General features: G+C 46.7%; 1 protein-coding gene across 1 annotated transcript in view; it reads left to right on the top strand.

The window, feature by feature from the left end:
- utp20 (UTP20 small subunit processome component) overlaps window positions 1-21,921 on the top strand; it is a 106,220-nt gene that overhangs the window by 39,038 nt on the left and 45,261 nt on the right. The window contains exons 27-35 of the mRNA XM_067999214.1: window positions 983-1,191; window positions 5,228-5,371; window positions 6,015-6,094; window positions 7,045-7,271; window positions 9,454-9,598; window positions 10,641-10,728; window positions 13,066-13,209; window positions 18,516-18,569; window positions 18,673-18,825. Coding sequence (XP_067855315.1) covers window positions 983-1,191; window positions 5,228-5,371; window positions 6,015-6,094; window positions 7,045-7,271; window positions 9,454-9,598; window positions 10,641-10,728; window positions 13,066-13,209; window positions 18,516-18,569; window positions 18,673-18,825 — 1,244 coding nt within the window. The remainder of the gene's footprint in view (window positions 1-982; window positions 1,192-5,227; window positions 5,372-6,014; window positions 6,095-7,044; window positions 7,272-9,453; window positions 9,599-10,640; window positions 10,729-13,065; window positions 13,210-18,515; window positions 18,570-18,672; window positions 18,826-21,921) is intronic.

Here is a 21,921-nt window from a genome sequence, read left to right as displayed (position 1 = left end):
CTTCTTGTTTTTTTATTTGTTTTTGGGGTGTGGGAGCCACAGACAAAGCAGTATTGATTGCCCATCCCTGGTTACCCTGCAGGCATCGAGTGTAAGGTGAGACTGGAGGCACATTCGGGATGGGCAATAAATGCTGGCCTTGCCAGTGACGCCCACATCCCATGAACGAATATTAAAAAATAATGCCAGGCTGGGTAAAGCTGGCGGACTCCTATCTCTGAGGGACGGTAGTGAGCCAGAGGGTTTTCAGCAAATCTGGCAGCATTTCACGGTCATCATTTCTGGTGCCGGCCCACACATTGCCACATTGATTGAGTTTAGCTTCACAACTTACCCTGGTGGGATTTGAACTCGTGACCACTGGATTGCTCATCCAGTAATTTTTATATTGCATGTAAAGAACATTACGTAGAGTTACCAGCACAGAAACAGGCCATTTGGCCCAACTTGTCAATGCCAGCACTTGTGGTCCACCTGAGCCTCCTTCCACCTTACTTCATCCACCCCTACCAACATATCCTTCTATTCCTTTCTCCCTCGTCTGCTTATCTAGCTTCCCCTTGAATATGAAAGCACTGCAGCGGCATTAAAGCTGTAACTTGCTTCAGGATTACGTTGTGCTGTTTCGCTGTCTCTCATTTGACAGTTTTGGATTGAAATGTCCAACTGTGGGGCGAAACAGCTTTGTGATTTGTCGAAAATCCTTGTGCGTTTACAGAAGAGGAATGCTGAAAAATTCTTGTGCGACGGCAGGAGAAAATGTAATAAGAGCATAAGAAATAGGAGCAGGAGTAGGCCGTTCGGCCCCTCGAGCCTATTCCGCAATTCAGTAAGATCGTGGCTGGCCTTCTACCTCAACTCCACTTTCCCGCCCTGTCCCCATATCCCAATGTCTGATGTGACACAAACAGAATTCTCGAGTTTGAGTTTTGAAGTTCGCGTTGGAGGTTTCAAACAGCGTTTTTTTACCTCCTTGTTTCAGGACCCTGTCTGTCTGCAGTGTTACAGTCGGTACAGTCTCTGGATATGTCAAAGGTTTTGCCCCTAGGGCGTCAGCATAGTCTGCTGAACGGCATTGAAGTGGTGATGAAGAAGCTGGGCCATCTAATCAACGACTATCTGCCTGAACTGCTCCAGATCTTGCTGTGCATGACCACGTCGGTGTCTCAAATTCTGCATCTGAGAGACCAGGTAAGCACTGTGAATACAGTATTTGCTACATTTTCAGGGGTCCGCCTTTGCCTCAATGGGTAGCACTCTCTCCTCTGAGTCAGAAGGTCGTGGGCTCGAGTCCCACTCTATAGACTTGGGCACACAATCCAGTCTGAGACTCCCAGTGCAGTACTGAGGGAGTGCTGCACTGTCGGAGGTGCCGTCTTTCGGATGAGACGTTAAATCGAGGCCCCGCCTGCCATCTCGGGTGGATTTAAAAGACCCCATGGCACTATTTGGGAGAACAGCAGGGGAACTCCCCCTGGTGTCATGACCGATATTTACCCGATCACTCAAAAAACAGATTATCTGGTCATTATCCCATGGCTGTTTGTGGGACCTTGCTGTGCGCAAATTGGCTGCCCCAGTTTTTACATTGCAACAGTGACTACACTTCAAAAGTACTTCATTAACTGGAAAGTGCTTTAGGTCCTGAAGTTGTGAAAGGCGCCATCGAAATGTAAGTCATTCCTTTCTTTGCTGTATCACTGAACCATGATAAGTAAACTGATTTCTCAAGAAGGGTTACATCACCCAATGACTGACCCCCTTCCTTGCATTGCGCTAAATTTCACACAGTTTTACCTCCAACGTAAAAGATTGATGGATTAAAAGTTCTTGCACCATGTTGCATCGTTTTAGATTCACTGTAGTGATTGCGTTAGAGCTTGTTGTAAATCAGGAATCGGTGACTGTGGGTGATTGACACTGTGCTGTAACTCGGGCTTTAGCAGTGTGATTGCATGGTTGAGTCGTCCCACAGGCAGATGCTAAGCAGGGACTTGGTGCAATGCAGCACTGACAATCTCTGGGGATTATCGAGCAGAAATAATAGAATGTGTGAGAGATAGTTTGAGGCACAAGTAATTGTTCCTTTTCCCCCTCACCTCCAGAGTTAAAAGTGCAGGATATCCACCTGTCATTAATTAACGGAGCAAAGTCAGTAAATAAACAGGAGTTAGGTGTGAGCATGCAGGAAACGTCCTGGATTCGGGAAACCTGCATTGCGTGTGTGCACGTTTATAAAACAGGTGAATCACTCGTTAATGCAGAAGCAGTTAGTAAAGTTAAACTCATTGTACTTTACTAGGATACTTACAACAACTTGCATTTATATAGTGCCTTTAAGGTAGTGAAATGTCTCAAGGTGCTTCACAGGGGCGTAATCAGACTTAATTTGACACCGAGCCACATGAGATATTAGGACAGGTGACCAACAGCTTGGTCAAAGAGGTAGGTTTTAAGGAGCGTCTTAAAGGAGGAGAGAGAGGTAACTTACAAGTGCAAACTGTAACCTACTTACAAAATGGCAGTGTGTCTTGGATTCTAACTGCTGCGATACATATCAGTGCTTCAATACATAATGCTGTGCTAAATCAGCTGTCTCCTCACTGCTGTTCGAATGCTGCTGAGAGTTATTTTATCCTTAAATGATTGGCTGCTCTGCAAAGTTCCAAATATCAACTGGTCAAGATGATCAATTGCAAATCTGTTTGGGTAAAGTGATGAATTTCAACTCCCCCCTCCCCCTCCCCCTCCCCCCCGCCCCCCTCCCCCACCCATTTGGCGATGAGAACACGGGATGAAGCTTTATTTTCACTTTTGCATCCAGTGTCTGCGCTAAAGTCTCGCAGGTGAGGCACGGCGTGGGTTTAATGTGGAATGAAGGTCCTGGAACCCCAGTCACAGCAGAGCGGCCCCTACTGCACAAGTGTGACATTCCAATTGCTCACACCTGCTCACTGATTTAAGAATATATTTTCGTCTGTCGGCGATCTTTAATAAAGTACACAGAGTAAACAGTGGCGCGCTAGTGAACAGCACTGACCTCAGTCGTGGCTCAGTGGGCAGCACTCTCGTCTCTGAGTCAGAAGGTCATGGGTTCAAGTCCCACTCCAGAGACTTGAGCACAAAATCCGGGCTGATGCTCGCGGTGCAGTACTGATGGAGTGCTGCACTGTCGGAGGGGCCGTCTTTCGGATGAGACGTTAAAGGATTAATTAACGGACAGAAAACAGAGAGTAGGAATAAACGGGTCATTTTCGGGTTGTCAGGCTGTAACTAGTGGGGTGCCGCAGGGATCGGTGCTTGGGCCTCAGCTATTTACAATCTATGTTAATGACTTCGATGAAGGGACCGAGTGTAATGTATCCAAGTTTGCTGACGATTCAAAGCTAGGTTGGAAAGTAAGCTGTGAGGAGGACACAGAGTCTGCAAAGGGATATAGACAGGTTAAGTGAGTGGGCAAGAAGGTGGCAGATGGAGTATAATGTGGGGAAATGTGAGGTTATTCACTTTGGTAGGAAGAGTAGAAAAACAGAATATTATTCTAAATAGTGAGAAACTATTAAATGTTGGTGTTCAGAGGGATTTGGGTGTCCTCATACATGAAACACAGAAAGTTAACATGCAGGTACAGCAAGCAATTAGGAAGGCAAATGGTATATTGGCCTTTATTGCAAGGGGCTTGGAGTATAAGGGTAAGGAAGTCTTGCTGCAATTATATAGCGCACTGGTGAGACCACACCTGGAGTACTGTGTACTGTTTTGGTCTCCTTATCCAAGGAAGGATATACTTGCCTTCGAGGGGCTGCAACGAAGGTTCACTAGATTGATTCCTAGGAGGAGAGGGTTGTCCTATGAGGAGAGGTTGAGTAGAATGGGCCTATACTCTCTGGAGTTTAGAAGAATGAGAGGTGATCTCAATGAAACATATAACATTCTTAGAGGGCTTGACAGGGTAGATGCTGAGAGGCATCTGTGAGGTAGGTGTTTCCCCTGGCTGGAGAGTCTCGAACTAAGAGGCATAGTCTCAGGATAAAGGGTCGGCCATTTAGGACTGAGATGAGGAAACATTTCTTCACTCAGATCGTTGTGAATCTTTGGAATACTCCACCCCAAAAGGCTGTGGATGCTCATGTATTGACTATATTCAAGATTGAGATCGTTAGATTTTTGGACACTTTGGGAATCAAATGATATGGGGATCGAGTGGGAAAGTGGAGTTGAGGTAGGAGATTAGCCATGATCTTATTGAATGGCGTAGCAGGCTCGAGGGGCCGTATGGCCTACTCCTGCTCCGATTTCTTGTGTTCTTATGTAAACCGAGGCCCCGTCTGCCCCCTCAGGTGGATGTAAAAGATCCCATTCCTATTCGTAGAAGTGGATTTCATTTCCACATCGTTCACCTGAGGAAGGAGGTAGCCTCCGAAAGCTTGTGAATTTAAAATTAAATTGCTGGACTATAACTTGGTGTTGTAAAATTGTTTACAATTATTCGTAGAAGAGCAGGGGAGTTCTCCCCGGTGTCCTGGTCAATATTTATTCTTCAACCAACATCACTAAAACATTATCTTGCCATTTATCAGGTTGCTGTTTGTGGGATCTTGCTGTGTGCAAATTGGCTGCCATGTTTCCTACATTACAGCAGTAACGACACTTCAAAAGTACGTCATTGGCTGTAAAAGTGTTTTGGGACGTCCCGTGGATGTGAAAGGTGCTGAATACGTGGAAGATTTTTCTCTTTTTCTTCCCCCCCCCCCAGTAATTCGGCTTTGTGTGGCACTTGAAACTTGGTATTCAGCCTCTTAGAAATGATCATTGGCTTAAGCTAAACCGTCTTCAGCCAGGCGAAAGCTTCAATAGAGCTAGTGGCCCCTTTGTTGAGATAGTCGGGACTTCTGCCCTTGCGCAAAGTTCTGCTTTCCGTTGGACTGGAGCTGCGTGTTTCCTTTGCCCTTTTCGCACAGCCTCCTTGGACCTGGCTGCTGTCTCTCCTGGTCCTTGTGCCCAGCCCTTTCCCTCTCTCAAATCAACCAGATTTTATTGAACTCGTTACTTGCCATGATTTGAACTCCTGAATTCTGCACTGCCAGTGCCAGAACCATTACACCACTGATCCCTTTTAAGTTTGTGATGGCTCCGTCTGCAATATGTTACACAGGACTGCACTTTATAAAGATTAAGGATTTGCCATGTTTCCTTTTTAATTTAATTTACCTGATCTTATTTACAGATCCAACCAAGATGCATAAACCAGCTGAAGTATTTGAGGCGTCTGGGAATAAATCAGATTGCAGCTTTCTTTTCTGATTTTGAGTCCTACAGTTTCACAGCGGATGAGATTGATGCAGTGTTTCAGGGCACGGTCTGGCCCCAGGTAACAGTCGCTCGATTACTCGCAGCTCTCGTTTTGCTCCGTTGCACCGATGATCCGGCCCGTTCAATTCGACCAAGTTAAGGACATTGGGTTTTTGATCGAGGGTCTTTACGCAGGAACAGGAGGAGGCCATTCAGCTCCTCGAACCTGTTCCGCCATTCAATTAGATCATGGCTGATCTGTATCCTTAACTCCATCGACCCGCCTTGGTTCCCTAATCCTTAATACCCTTACCTAATAAAATCAATCAGTCCCAGTTTTGACATTTTCAATTGACCCCTCCCAGCCTCAGCAGCTTTTTTGGGGGAGAGAGTTCCAGATTTCCACTCCCCTTTGTGTGAAGAAGTGCTTCCTGACATCACCCCTGAACGGCCTGGCTCTAATTTTAAGGTTATGCCCCCTTTGTTCTGGACTCTCCCACCAGAGGAAATAGTTTCTCTCTATCTACTCTATCATATCCTTTAATCATCTTAAACACATCCTTTAATATTGATGAGCCTTGTTGATGTATTTTTTGGGACATGCTTCTGATGAAGGTTGTTTTCAAATGGGATGAACACATCATCTGATGTCACAGGTAACCTCTGGACTGCCCAATTGTAATGGAGTGTTTGTTGTTACATCTACCTTGTCCCGTTTGTAGATCAGCAGACTTGCCTCTGAAGGCCAATACGCACCAACTCCTGTCCTGAAACTGGTTCATATCTGGAGTAAGAATTCTAGGTGAGAAATACAGTCAATGTTAATAGCCTCTCACTTTGTCTATAGAGCTGCTCTCCATCATTTTATTTAGAGGATTCGCCATGCCTTAGAGCCATGGTCTAATATTAAGATTCTTTCTGACAAATTTTGAGACCATGCAGTTTTTTTAAATAAGATAAAAGCTTCATGTAGGTTAATTGGCAATTTTGTACTGTTGCATAATTGGTTCCGAACGTTAATAAAAGCAGTTCCCTGAACCTGTGGGAATTGCAGATTCCTTTTTAAAATGTAAAGGCCAATATAAAGCACCTTCTCTGAACTTTTGGTTTGGTCCTGTACTTTGGCCTATTAATCAGCACTTAATGACCTGCTTCAAAGGAAGCCACTCCTGGTTAGTAACCAACTGAAGCCACTCCTGGTTAGTAACCAACTAATGGAAACCTCTATTGATTAGTAACTAGCTGGAAGTCTGCTGGTCACCTGTGCTCAATAGCCCCATATATTAAAACATCCCTTGTTTCAATAACCTCCATGTGAAACATTACTTCTAACTCCCCACTTTGCTTTTATAGTGAGAATCCTCAGTCCGTGCCCCCTCGTTACTGATTCACCAACCAGGGGAATAAAACCTTCCACTATCTACTCTCTCAAAACCTTTCATGATTTTTGAAAAATTCTATTGGACTAATGTTCTCTGTTCCAGTGAGAAAAGACCCCAATTTATTTGCTGTTTCGTAACTATAACCTCTGATTTCGAGTATCAACTATTCAACAGCTATTCAAAGAGCCGGCACAGGCACGATGGGTCAAATGGCCTCCTTCTGTGCTGTAAGATTCTATGATTCAGTGGACTTATAACGTTTTATTAAACTTTTTGTGCTGTATTAAGAAAAGTTGAGTAACAGCTCCTCCTGCTGGCGTGCTGCCCTTACTGCTTTGTGCTGGTTTATTAGTCTTTCCGTGTTTTCCAGGTACTTCCCTCTCTTTGCGAAGCAGCATCCCGATCACCCAGAGTGGGACGTTCTGGCCAATGTCTTCACCTTACTCTCGGCCAAGAGCGTTGCAGAACCGACGGCGGCTGTCGTTATGGATATTGTCGACAACCTGCTGAGCACGCCTGACTTCACGCCTACGGTACACGTGAGCAGTCTGATCGTGAACAGCGGAGCCTTTCCGGAACCCTCCGCCATTGCAGAAGGTACTGCAGCTCCCAACGTCATGTCACTATGTAGGGGTATATTAGTGTAAATGGTTATACTATTGGACTGATAATTCAGAGAGCGTGAGTTCAAATCCCATCATGGCCATTTAAGAATCTGAATTTAGTTTTTTAAAAAAAATCTGGGAATAAAAAGCTGGTGTCAGTAAAAGTGACCACGAAGCTGTCAGATTGTCGTAAAAACCCAACTGGTTCACTGATGTTCTTTAGGGAAGGAAACCTGCCGTCCTTACCCGGTCTGGGCCTATATGTGACTCCAGTCCCACACCAACGTGGCTGACTCTTAACTGCCCTCTGAAGTGGCCCAGCGAGCCCCTCGTTTGTATTAAAACAGTCGGCAGAGGTTCAAGAAGACGGCCCACCACCGCCCAAATAGGGACGGGCAATAAATACCAACCTTGCCAGTGACAGCCATCTTCCTTTTAAATTTTTAAAAATTCGTACATCAAATCTTTGATAATCAACTAACGGTTTGTGAGACGTGACCACTGTATGTTATGTGAAGGTGAGTTTACAATCTCTCGGATTGGATGCACAGTGTCGAGCGCCCCAAAGCAGGTGATGATTTCCCACAGATGCAGAACAGTGAAAGATTCTGGCTTTGGTCCTCATCAATCCAGGCGCCTGAGTTCCAGTCTGGTGTTCTAGAATTCCCTCCCTAAACCCCTCCGCCTCTCTAAATCTCTCCCCTCCTTTAAGACGCTCCTTAAAACCTACCTCTTTGAGCTTTTGTTCACCTGTCCTAATATCTCCTTGTGTGGCTCGGTGTTAAACTTTGTTTGATAATCACTCCTGTGAAGCGCCTTGGGACGTTTTACTACGTTAAAGACACTACATAAATGTAAGTTGTTGTTGTAATTGGAAAGCAGATGTTCGTCCAGTTCATCAGTTAAAGGTGATCGGCAAAAGAACCAGAGGGGAGATGAGGAATTTTTTTTTTATGCAGCGAGTTGTTCTGATCTGGAATGCGCTGCCTGAAAGGGCGGTGGAAGCAGATTCAATAATAACTTTCAAAAGGGAATTGGATAAATACTTGAAGAGAAATTTGCAGGGCTGTGGGGAAAGAGCATAGGGGAGTGGGACTAAGTGGATAGCTCTTTCAAAGAGCCAGCACAGGCACAATGGGCTGAATGGTCTCCTGTGCTGTATGCAGTCCACAAACTACCAGGATTATTGAACTCAGTTTCATAACTACCAGTGGTGGGATTTGAACTCACGACCTCTGGATTGTCAGACTAGTTCCGCAACCACCAGACTGCTGTACCCTCTAAATGAAGCCCTAATCCTCCTTTATACGTGGCACTCCCGAAGGGTAACACTTACAATAAGTGAGGAAGATGTTGCAGTGCGTTACACACAGAAACAGGAAATGTCAGAAACGCACAGCAAGCATCTGAAAAAATGTAACGGATGTTTAAACAAAGTGTGAATTTAATCACTGTCTGTGGGGGAGAAATTCTGACTAAGTTGCCTGAGGATAATGAGTTCACATGCTACAAATAGGATGCTTAATTCTGAGGAGTTTGGTACAACAGCAACTTGCATTTATATAGCGCCTGGACGGGTGACCAAAAGCTTGGGCCAAAGAGGTGGATTTTAAGTGGTGTCTTAAAGGGGGAGGGAGATGTGAAGAGGTTTCGGGAGGGAATTCCGGAGACAGACAGCTGAAGGCACAGCCGCCAATGGTGGGATGAAGGAACGAGAGGCCGGAGTTCGAATCGTAGAATCATACGGCCCAGAAGGAGGCCATTCGGCCCGTCGTGCCTGTGCCAGCTCTTTGATAGAGCTATCCAATTAGTCCCACTCCCCCCCGCTCTTTCCCCATAGCCCTGCATGGGATCTTTACGTCCACCTGAGAGGGCCTCGCTTTAAGGTTTCATCCGAAATATGCCACTCCATCAAAGGCCCACCATTCGATCACTGTGCCTGCCCCAAAACCATAACTGCCTCCCTACCTCCTGCCCTGCCTTCAACAGCCTCCCTAAAAACTTTGCCTATAGCTGAGCCTTTGGACCCCTTCCCCCTCGTCCCCCACCGTCTTTACCTTTCCCTCTCTCGGACACTTTCTTCCCGTGAAGAGTGCTTTATAAATACAGGTTTCTGTTGACTCCATTTGTTTTAAGCCCCTTTTGCTAAAGTGTTCTCTCGTTTACCTTTCTAGAATCTCCTAGCATGGGGACAAGTCTTATTCTGCCTCACATTTCTGCTATTCTACAACACCTCAACAAGGCCGTTGGAAATACGGAACGGATGAAGAAGAAAAAATTCCGAACGCAAGTCAGTAAAGACCTGAGTATCCTTTCAAGGTAGGGTTTAGAGTCAAATTTAATGTTTTTGAGTTGCGCAAATTCCTGTCATTTTTTATAATTCATTCTGGGGATGTGGGCGTCGCTGGCGAGGCCAGCATTTACTGCCTGTCCCTAGTTGCCCCTCGAGAAGGTGGTGGTGAGCCGCCTTCTTGAACCGATGCAGTCCGTGTGGTGACGGTTCTCCCACAGTGCTGCTAGGAAGGGAGTTCCAGGATTTTGACCCAGCGACGATGAAGGAACGGCCGATATATGTCCAAGCCGGGATGACGTGTGACTTGGAGGGGAACGTGCAGATGGTGTTGTTCCCATGCACCTGCTGCCCTTGTCCTTCTAGGTGGTGGAGGTCGTGGGTTTGGGAGGTGCTGTCAAAGAAGCCTTGGCAAGTTGCTGCAGTGCATCCTGTGGATGGTACACACTGCAGCCGAACCAAAGGAGATATTAGGTCAGGTGACCAAAAGCTTGGTCAAAGAGGTAGGTTTTAAGGAGCGTCTTAAAGGAGGAGAGAGTGGTAGAGAGGTTTAGGGAGGGAATTCCAGAGCTTAGGGCCCAGGCAGCTGAAGGCACGGCCGCCAATGGTGGAGCGATTAAAATCGGGGAAGCGCAAGAGGCCAGAATTGGAGCAGCGCAGAGATCTCGGAGGATTGTAGGGCTGGAAGAGGTTACAGAGATAGGGAGGGGCGAGGCCATGGAAGGATTTGAACGCACTGAGTCTCGGGCACCTGGCTTTGAAGAAGAGATCCAATCAGAATACCGGTTAAGGATCTTCTGAAGCAATTCCTTAGTGTTTTATTTTAATTTATGTTCCCAAGTTCCTTATATAAAGATTTTCCAAGAACCCATCCAGTATATTTTATGGAATTGTATTAGGAATTTAACACTTCCAGGGTCCTTGTGTCGAATTCAGAAGCTTTTTGACATTTTTGTATATATGCAAGAAATGAATTCATACTAAATCTGATTTATTCTGCTGCATCACAGATGCAAATTCAATATCTGAGGTAATTTTTAGCATAATCTGTACCTCTTGTTTTCTTTCCAGGATAAGTAGGTTTGTACAGGACAAGGAGCAAAGCTCGGTTCTGATCAATCTCTTGCTGCCCTACCTCTTCAAGCCAAATACAGCACAGGTAAAGGACTTTTTAAGATGCATTTCATACCAGGATATGCGTGTGTGCGCGTGTGCGTCTGTGTGGCAAGTCGGAACATTAATGTGTGGTGCCAAAGAGGAATGAGGCACGGGTTTGATCGCCGTCCAGCTGAGTTCCCAGTCTCAGCCAGGTTGAGTTCCGCCAGGACCGCTCTGCTCCAGACCTCACTACAGCTTTGGTCCAAACATGCACAAAAGAGCTGAATTCCCAGAGGTGAGGTGAGAGTGACTGCCCTTGACATCAAGGCAGCATTTGACCGAGTGTGGCACCAAGGAGCCCTAGTAAAATTGAAGTCAATGGGAATCAGGGGGAAAACTCTCCAGTGGCTGGAGTCATACCTAGCACAAAGGAAGATGGTAGTGGTTGTTGGAGGCCAATCATCTCAGCCCCAGGACACTGCTGCGGGAGTTCCTCAGGGCAGTGTCCTAGGCCCGACCATCTTCGGCTGCTTCATCAATGACCTTCCCTCCATCATAAGGTCAGAAATGGGGATGTTCACTGACAATTGCACAGTGTTCAGTTCCATTCGCAACCCCTCAAATAATGAAGCAGTCCAAGCCCGCATGCAGCAAGACCTGGACAACATTTGGATGAGCACTTGAAATGCCATAGCATACAAGGCTACGGACCAAATGCTGGAATATGGGATTAGATTAGACTGGGCTTGATGGCCGGCGCGGACACGATAGGCCGAAGGGCCTCTATCCGTGCTGTATAACTCTATGACTCTATAACATCCAGGCTTGGGCTCATAAGTGGCAAGTAACATTCACGCCAGGCAATGACCATCTCCAACAAGAGAGAGAGTCTAACCACCTCCCCTTGATGTTCAACGGCATTACCATTTTCGAATCCCCCGCTATCAACATCCTGGGGGTCACCATTGACCAGAAACTGAACTGGACCAGCCACATAAATACTGTGGCTACAAGAGTAGATCAGAGGCTGGGTATTCTGTGTGACTCACCTCCTGACTCCCCAAAACCTTTCCACCATCTACAAGGCACAAGTCAGGAGTGTGATGGAATACTCTCCACTTGCCTGGATGAGTGCAGCTCCAACAACACTCAAGAAGCTCGATACCATCCAGGACAAAGCACCATCTGCACGTTCCCCTCCAAGTCTCTCACCATCCCGACTTGGAAATATATCGCCGTTCTTTCATCGTCGCTGGATCAAAATCCTGGAACTCTCTCCCTAACACCACTATGGGAGAACCTTCATCACACGGACTGCAGCGGTTCAAGAAGGCGGCTCACCACCATCTTCTCAAGGGCAAGTGGGGATGGGCAATAAATGCTGGCCTCGCCAGTGACGCCCACATCCCCAGAATGAAATGAAAATATAAAAGAAATACAAGTTTGTGCAACTTAAAAAGATTAAATTTGACTCTAAACCCTACCTTGAAAGGATACTCGGGTCTTTACTGACTTGTGTTCGGAATTTTTTCTTCTTCATCCGTTCCATATTTCCAACGGCCTTGTTGAGGTGTTGTAGAATAGCAGAAATGTGAGGCAGAATAAGACTTGTCCCCATGCTAGGAGATTCTAGAAAAATGAACAAGAGAACGCTTTAGCAAATGGGGCTTAAAACAAATGGAGTCAACAGAAACCTGTATTTATAAAGCACTCTTCACGGGAAGAAAGTGTCCGAGAGAGGGAAAGGTAAAGACGGTGGGGAGTTGGGAAGACGGGGAAGGGGTCCAAAAGCTCAGCTGTAGACAAAGCTTTTAGGGAGGCTATTGAAGGCAGGGCAGGAGGTAGGAAGGCAGTTATGGTTTTGGGACAGGCATAATGATTGAATGGTGGGTCTTTGGAGTACTGTCCTTTGGATAAGGCATTAAACCAAGGCTCCCTCTGCCCCCTCAGGCGGAGGTAAAAGATCCCATGCAGGGCTATGGGGAAAGAGCGATGGAGCGGGACTAATTGGATAACTTTCGAAGAGCTGGCACAGGTTCGGTGGGCCGAATGGCCTCCTCCTGTGCTGTATGATTCTATAAAGTGGTGGAGAGCTCTGCAAGTGAATTGCAAAAGATAGCACTTCTGTAACCAACTAATAAATGGGTCTGTTTCCCAGAAGACCGAATAATTTTAGCCATTAAACTTTTATACTGTTGCATTCACAAATCATTGGTGATTCCCTCCTCCAGGCCAGCTACTAATGGTAAGTATTTTGTGTGGGTGATGTTGTCAAATTTTGTCTGATGATCGCTCCTGTGAAGCGCCTTGGGATGCTTTGCCACGTTAAAGACGCTATATAAATGCAAGTTATTGTCGTATTGTTGAAAACTATTTTAATTGTCTGAAATTCCCAAAGGACACTGAGATTGACATCCTGCAAACCATTCAGAACCTCCTGCGACACTGCTCAAACCCATCCAGCTTCAGCAAGCCTTTGGCCACCCTCTTCTCTGTCATCCAGAACAAGCTCTCCCGCCAGACTCTGTGTGCAGTCTTTCAGGTACAGTATCCCAGTAACTAATGAAACTAAGTTTAAGTATTCGCCTGTTTGTGTAACTTTTTCTAAGTTATTTTTCTGATTCCAAAGGTTTCTTTGTATTTTATTTGCTTATCTAATTTCACCTATATTTTTAACCATTTAGGTGTCAGCTGTGGCTCAGTGAGTTAGAAGATTGTGCCTCCAAGTCCCACTCCAGAGACTTGAGCACATGATCCAGGCTGACACTCCCAGTGCCAGTACTGAGGGAGTGCTGCACTGTCGGAGGTGCAGTCTTTCAGATGAGACGTTAAACCGAGGCTCCGTCTGCCCTCTCGGGTGGATGTAAAAAATCCTATGGCACAATTTGGAATAAGAGCAGGGGAGTTCTCCCCAGTGTCCTGAGCCAATATTTATTCCTCAACCAACATCACTAAAACAGATTATCTGGTCATTTATCACATTGCTGTTTGTGGGATCTTGCTGTGCGCAAATTGGCTGCCGTGTTTCCTACATCACAACAGTGACCACACTTCAAAAAGTACTCTATTGGCTGTAAAGCGCTTTGGGTCGACCTGAGGTTGTGAAAGGCGCTATAGAAATGCAAGTTTTTTCTTTCTTACTCTTTTGTAATTGCTCGGTTGTTTTATCAGGCTACACTGCGCCTTCCCCCTCCTCTCCCAGTCCAGTCGCAGTAAATACTGTCAATTACACTTAGAGTAATATCCATAGCATTAGGGGAAATCCATGTTCGGGGTCTTAAGCCTCTGTTAGGTCCGACTCTGCAGGTGCTTTCACATCAACAGGATTGTTTTATCGTGTTGCAATAAAGTTCAGCCCTGTTGTTACGTCGTTCAGATTAATGTGGAAATTGAAATGGATTATCATTGCTGAATTTGTTTTGTCTGGTAATAGTGATGGGAATAGATCGTTAGTTGGTGTTTGCATCATTTCACTTGAAGAACAGGAGAATAAAAGTCTGATGAACAAACCCCGATATTGGTGAACTCTGCTACTGTTTCCTGTAAGATTGGACAAGATATTTCCATTATGAACTTTCTTTTGCACAAGAATTACGCTAAAAAGAAAGAATGAAAGTTTTGCGTTTATATAGCGCCTTTCACAACCTCAGGACATCCCAAAGCTCTTAAGTACTTTTTGAAGCGTAGTCACTATTGTAATGTAGGAAACGGGGCAACCAATTTGCGACACAGCAAGATCCCACAAACAGCGAATGAGATAATGACCTGATAACCTGTTTTTAGTGATGTTGGTTGAGGGATAAATATTGGTCAGGACACTGGGGGGGTGGGGGAAGTCCCCTGCTCTTCTTCGAAATAGTGCCGTGGGATCTGTTACGTCCTCCTGAGGGGGCAGACGGGGCCTCGGTTTAATGTCGCTTCCGAAAGACAGAATCTCCGACAGTGCAGCATTCCCACAAGGTTCATCCTGGATTATGCGCTCAAGTCTCTGATGTGGGACTTGAACCTATGACCTTGTGACTCAGGGGAGAGTGGTACCACTGAGCCATAACTGACACTACAGCTGTGGCACCTGTCCTCCCACTGGGGCTGAGGAGTCGGCGGTGGTGATGTCGGGCCGGCGGTGGTGATGTCGGGCCGGCGGTGGTGATGTCGGGCCGGCGGTGGTGATGTAGGGCCGGCGGTGGTGATGTAGGGCCGGCGGTGGTGATGTAGGGTCGGCGGTGGTGATGTAGGGCCGGCGGTGGTGATGTCGGGCCGGCGGTGGTGATGTAGGGCCGGCGGTGGTGATGTAGAGCCGGCGGTGGTGATGTAGAGCCGGCGGTGGTGATGTAGGGCCGGCGGTGGTGATGTAGGGTCGGCGGTGGTGATGTAGGGTCGGCGGTGGTGATGTCGGGCCGGCGGTGGTGATGTAGGGCCGGCGGTGGTGATGTAGAGCCGGCGGTGGTGATGTATGGCCGGCGGTGGTGATGTAGGGTCGGCGGTGGTGATGTAGGGCCGGCGGTGGTGATGTAGAGCCGGCGGTGGTGATGTAGGGTCGGCGGTGGTGATGTAGGGCCGGCGGTGGTGATGTAGAGCCGGCGGTGGTGATGTAGGGTCGGCGGTGGTGATGTAGGGTCGGCGGTGGTGATGTATGGCCGGCGGTGGTGATGTAGGGTCGGCGGTGGTGATGTAGGGCCGGCGGTGGTGATGTCGAGCCGGCGGTGGTGATGTAGGGCCGGCGGTGGTGATGTAGAGCCGGCGGTGGTGATGTAGGGTCGGCGGTGGTGATGTAGAGCCGGCGGTGGTGATGTAGGGCCGGCGGTGGTGATGTAGGGCCGGCGGTGGTGATGTAGGGCCGGCGGTGGTGATGTCGGGCCGGCGGTGGTGATGTAGGGCCGGCGGTGGTGATGTAGGGCCGGCGGTGGTGATGTAGGGCCGGCGGTGGTGATGTAGAGCCGGCGGTGGTGATGTAGAGCCGGCGGTGGTGATGTAGGGCCGGCGGTGGTGATGTAGAGCCGGCGGTGGTGATGTAGAGCCGGCGGTGGTGATGTAGGGCCGGCGGTGGTGATGTAGAGCCGGCGGTGGTGATGTAGGGCCGGCGGTGGTGATGTCGAGCCGGCGGTGGTGATGTCGGGCCGGCGGTGGTGATGTAGGGCCGGCGGTGGTGATGTCGGGCCGGCGGTGGTGATGTAGGGCCGGCGGTGGTGATGTAGAGCCGGCGGTGGTGATGTAGGGTCGGCGGTGGTGATGTAGGGTCGGCGGTGGTGATGTCGAGCCGGCGGTGGTGATGTCGAGCCGGCGGTGGTGATGTCGAGCCGGCGGTGGTGATGTAGGGCCGGCGGTGGTGATGTCGAGCCGGCGGTGGTGATGTCGGGCCGGCGGTGGTGATGTCGGGCCGGCGGTGGTGATGTCGGGCCGGCGGTGGTGATGTCGGGCCGGCGGTGGTGATGTCGGGCCGGCGGTGGTGATGTCGGGCCGGCGGTGGTGATGTCGGGCCGGCGGTGGTGATGTCGGGCCGGCGGTGGTGATGTCGGGCCGGCGGTGGTGATGTCGGGCCGGCGGTGGTGATCTGACTCAGGAATGCGATTCTCGAGTAGACACATTCCCGCTCTGCTTTGTTCCGGAGTCGGTTCGAGCCCTGATTCGACAGCTTCAGCATCCATTTGAAGCCAAACGACTTCACGCCAGTGCTGACATTTGCTGCATTAATGCAGCCTAAAGTGAACCGTTCACGTACATACATTGAAAATGGGCAACTGCACACAACCGAAGTATATGTTCAGGTACACTGAGTTAGCATTTATTCCAAATGATGCCTTGTGAGGAATAGTCTGGTCCGACTGCTGGTTGAAAAATCATCAGTTGGTTTGAAAACAAATCGGGAAACTTGCTAATTTGTATTTTTAAAATTACTTTACACTTGAGCTCCTTTATCTCAGGTGGGTGAGCTCCCTTCTGTTGGGTAATTCCTTGTCCTTTTAATAAGAGATTCGTGAAAGCTGAAGACAGAAATACGTCAGACAATTAACTTCATTTATTATTGTTTCAAAACATTTGTCGGCGTCAAACCTTGTTCGATAATCGCTCCTGTGAAGCACCTTGGGAAGTTTTACTATGTTAAAGGCGCTGTATAAATACAAGTTGTTGTTGAGACTCCATCCAGAGCAGTGCAGGCAGTCCTACATCTAGAAACTGGGGTGCAAAGAGGTCCCCGGGAATCGTGAGCGATTTACCTATCCAGGCCGTTCGCGGTACACCTCCCGTAGAATGTCGCTAAAGTTCCTAACTGAGATTTGCTTCTTTTGTATCCCTCTTTTTATACCGTTTTTAAACAAGCATACATTGTCTAATTCTCGCTGAGCTTAACTTTGTTGGGTGGATTATGACCCCTGGGTCATTGAACAGATTGCTGGAATCACATCATAGGGTCCCACCTGGTCAGTATCCTGTCCCGTTGTCTAAAGTTTCATCCTTCTCTGCCATCGTTGCTTCCTGTCTTTGCTCTTGCCCCGGTCAGTCTTTGGACCGGTTTTGTTGTAAAAATAACGGTGAGCCTAACAGCACTCAGTAACATTTTCTCTTTTTACTTTTTCTTTGTCTTTTTTTTTATCTCTGTCTCTTAATTCAATCTTTCTTTCCCTCTCTTTATTTCGCTTTCTGTACCTGATTTGACATTGAATTCACTATTCTAACTTACACCTCCTGGTTCTCACTCTGTGCTGTTATTAACGATGCTTCAATCTGAGATACACAGCTGCTTGCCCTGTTCACACAGGTCCCAGACGCCCTGTAGAGGGCGGCGGACTTTTTAGACCTCTAATTTACAGGAACTTGCCGTGCAAAAGCTGATAGAAAGTCTTTGGGCAGGTGCAAGGCTATTGAATCTCAGGTGCCGTTCATTCGCTGCTCACAGCAAATTCCAGCTCACTGTGATCAAAGGGAAGGACCTGCAAGCACACAGCTTAAACCAATTCTGATCTACTCGTGGCTTAACCATAATTGCTACATTAACTGTTCTGTCTGCCTTCCGCATTTAAAAAAAAAGTAAAAACATTTCATTAGCTGTGCTTCTGACAAATGTGTCACAAGAGTAATGTCAGGCCTTCTAACCAAAGAAAAACGGACTGAATCTGTCCGTTTCTTGCCTTGTGGTTGCTAGGTAATTCCCGCGTGTTGCTGGCAGTGTTGGGAAGGTCCTTCTCACACACCATCCTGCTCTTGGTGGATGTTAATCTGTCCAGCTCCCTGCAAGATGAAGCAAAATCAAACATAGTTTATAAAGATTTGACACAAATATGTTCATTGAAGACATAGGGGAGTTATTTACAATTTTGTTCCTACAGTTTACGATTCTTAATGAAATTCCGGACCTATCTTGTTTTCAGTGAGTGCTGTTTTTAGGGGTGATGTAATATGGTACCAGTTTCAGGCAGGAGAAGACCATTGCTCCATCTAGCCCACCTACCCCCACAGTATTACCTTTAGAGCTAGGCTGTTCAGGGGTGATGTCAGGAAGCACTTCTTCACACAAAGGGGAGTGGAAATCTGGAACTCTCTTCCCCCCAAAAAGCTGTTGAGGCTGGGGGTCAATTGAAAATTTCAAAACTGAGATTGACAGATTTTTGCAGGGTAAGGGTATTAAGGGTTAAGGAGCCAAGGTGGGTAAATGGAGTTAAGATACAGATCAGCTATGATCTAATTGAATGGCGGAACAGGCTCGAGGGGCTGAATGGCCTCCTCCTGTTCCTATACAATTTTTAACAAACCTTAATCCCATTTGTCGACAATAACCTGCCTAATTTGATTGAAACATTATTACATTTTGTATATTTTATTTTAATTGTTTGCCTTTTATATTTTTTTAAGACCTTGGCAGATCTGGACAGTGGTCTCACGTACGTTACTGAAATCATCACTAAGGTACGGTGAAATTTTCCTCAAACTTTGTCACCTAGTTAGCGCAAAGTTTACATTTATGTAATGATGTTCTGAGTTCTGACCCGATCACTTTTTCTGGTGTTAGTTAAATGCCTTTGATCGAAGACACCTTGATGAGATTGACTTTGACGAACGCTTGACTGCTTTCCAACTGGCGACTAACTTTATCAGAGAGATGAGAAGGTTGGATATGGTGTACCTAATTCCAATTATGCACAACTGCTTCCACTCCATACAGGTTGGTATATAACCTCCCAATGCATGTTTACACACAGGCTTAATTTCATAAAACCATAACGTGCAAATTCTTGAAACTGCTGAATGGATTTACGCAGATTGATGTTATACCTTAACTAGAAAATGCAATACCCCTAAATGCCTTTTGAGTTCTTGTTTGTAACTAAGATGTATACAATTAATGTCATGATTTGAAGTCCTTGGGACAGTCACAAAAGAATCACATGCTTGAGCGTTTTAAATTTTGTGATTTTGGAAATGATTTTGATCCCAGGTTATGTAATAATAAGATGGGATAAATGGAACTGGGAAAATGCAGGGAAATCAGATCGACCTAATGATTAGGGGGTTGTAGTGTATTACAGGAGGATATGCTTTTAGCGATCGGGGGGATGTAGTGTATTACAGGAGGATATGCTTTTAGTGATCGGGGGGTTGTAGTGTATTACAGGAGGATATGCTTTTAGCGATCGGGGGGATGTAGTGTATTACAGGAGGATATGCTTTTAGCGATCGGGGGATGTAGTGTATTACAGGAGGATATGCTTTTAGCGATCGGGGGATGTAGTGTATTACAGGAGGATATGCTTTTAGTGATCGGGGGGATGTAGTGTATTACAGGAGGATATGCTTTTAGCGATCGGGGGGATGTAGTGTATTACAGGAGGATATGCTTTTAGTGATCGGGGGGATGTAGTGTATTACAGGAGGATATGCTTTTAGCGATCGGGGGATGTAGTGTATTACAGGAGGATATGCTTTTAGCGATCGGGGGGATGTAGTGTATTACAGGAGGATATGCTTTTAGCGATCGGGGGGTTGTAGTGTATTACAGGAGGATATGCTTTTAGCGATCGGGGGGTTGTAGTGTATTACAGGAGGATATGCTTTTAGCGATCGGGGGGATGTAGTGTATTACAGGAGGATATGCTTTTAGCGATCGGGGGGATGTAGTGTATTACAGGAGGATATGCTTTTAGTGATCGGGATGTAGTATATTACAGGAGGATATGCTTTTAGCGATCGGGGGATGTCGTGTATTACAGGAGGATATGCTTTTAGCGATCGGGGGATGTCGTGTATTACAGGAGGATATGCTTTTAGCGATCGGGGGGATGTAGTGTATTACAGGAGGATATGCTTTTAGCGATCGGGGGATGTAGTGTATTACAGGAGGATATGCTTTTAGCGATCGGGGGGATGTAGTGTATTACAGGAGGATATGCTTTTAGCGATCAGGGGGATGTAGTGTATTACAGGAGGATATGCTTTTAGCGATCGGGGGGATGTCGTATTACAGGAGGATATGCTTTTAGCGATCGGGGGGATGTAGTGTATTACAGGAGGATATGCTTTTAGCGATCGGGGGGATGTAGTGTATTACAGGAGGATATGCTTTTAGCGATCGGGGGGATGTCGTGTATTACAGGAGGATATGCTTTTAGTGATCGGGGGGATGTAGTGTATTACAGGAGGATATGCTTTTAGTGATCGGGGGGATGTAGTGTATTACAGGAGGATATGCTTTTAGTGATCGGGGGGATGTAGTGTATTACAGGAGGCTATGCTTTTAGCGATCGGGGGGATGTAGTGTATTACAGGAGGATATGCTTTTAGTGATCGGGGGGATGTAGTGTATTACAGGAGGATATGCTTTTAGCAATCGGGGGGATGTAGTGTATTACAGGAGGATATGCTTTTAGCGATCGGGGGGATGTCGTGTATTACAGGAGGATATGCTTTTAGCGATCGGGGGATGTAGTGTATTACAGGAGGATATGCTTTTAGCAATCGGGGGGATGTAGTGTATTACAGGAGGATATGCTTTTAGCGATCGGGGGGATGTAGTGTATTACAGGAGGATATGCTTTTAGTGATCGGGATGTAGTATATTACAGGAGGATATGCTTTTAGCGATCGGGGGGATGTAGTGTATTACAGGAGGATATGCTTTTAGTGATCGGGGGGATGTAGTGTATTACAGGAGGATATGCTTTTAGTGATCGGGATGTAGTGTATTACAGGAGGATATGCTTTTAGCGATCAGGGGGATGTAGTGTATTACAGGAGGATATGCTTTTAGTGATCGGGTTGTAGTGTATTACAGGAGGATATGCTTTTAGCGATCAGGGGGATGTAGTGTATTACAGGAGGATATGCTTTTAGCGATCGGGGGGATGTAGTGTATTACAGGAGGATATGCTTTTAGCGATCGGGGGATGTAGTGTATTACAGGAGGATATGCTTTTAGCGATCGGGGGGATGTAGTGTATTACAGGAGGATATGCTTTTAGCGATCGGGGGGATGTAGTGTATTACAGGAGGATATGCTTTTAGCGATCGGGGGATGTCGTGTATTACAGGAGGATATGCTTTTAGCGATCGGGGGATGTAGTGTATTACAGGAGGATATGCTTTTAGCGATCGGGGGGATGTAGTGTATTACAGGAGGATATGCTTTTAGCGATCGGGGGGATGTAGTGTATTACAGGAGGATATGCTTTTAGCGATCGGGGGGATGTCGTGTATTACAGGAGGATATGCTTTTAGTGATCGGGGGGATGTAGTGTATTACAGGAGGATATGCTTTTAGTGATCGGGGGGATGTAGTGTATTACAGGAGGATATGCTTTTAGTGATCGGGGGGATGTAGTGTATTACAGGAGGATATGCTTTTAGCGATCGGGGGGATGTAGTGTATTACAGGAGGATATGCTTTTAGTGATCGGGGGGATGTAGTGTATTACAGGAGGATATGCTTTTAGCAATCGGGGGGATGTAGTGTATTACAGGAGGATATGCTTTTAGCGATCGGGGGGATGTCGTGTATTACAGGAGGATATGCTTTTAGCGATCGGGGGATGTAGTGTATTACAGGAGGATATGCTTTTAGCGATTGGGGGGATGTAGTGTATTACAGGAGGATATGCTTTTAGTGATCGGGATGTAGTATATTACAGGAGGATATGCTTTTAGCGATCGGGGGGATGTAGTGTATTACAGGAGGATATGCTTTTAGTGATTGGGGGGATGTAGTGTATTACAGGAGGATATGCTTTTAGTGATCGGGATGTAGTGTATTACAGGAGGATATGCT

Source organism: Heptranchias perlo, chromosome 18 (assembly GCF_035084215.1).
Source record: "Heptranchias perlo isolate sHepPer1 chromosome 18, sHepPer1.hap1, whole genome shotgun sequence".
NCBI classification, from domain to species: domain Eukaryota; kingdom Metazoa; phylum Chordata; class Chondrichthyes; order Hexanchiformes; family Hexanchidae; genus Heptranchias; species Heptranchias perlo.
This window is presented reverse-complemented; position numbering and strand designations above follow the sequence as displayed.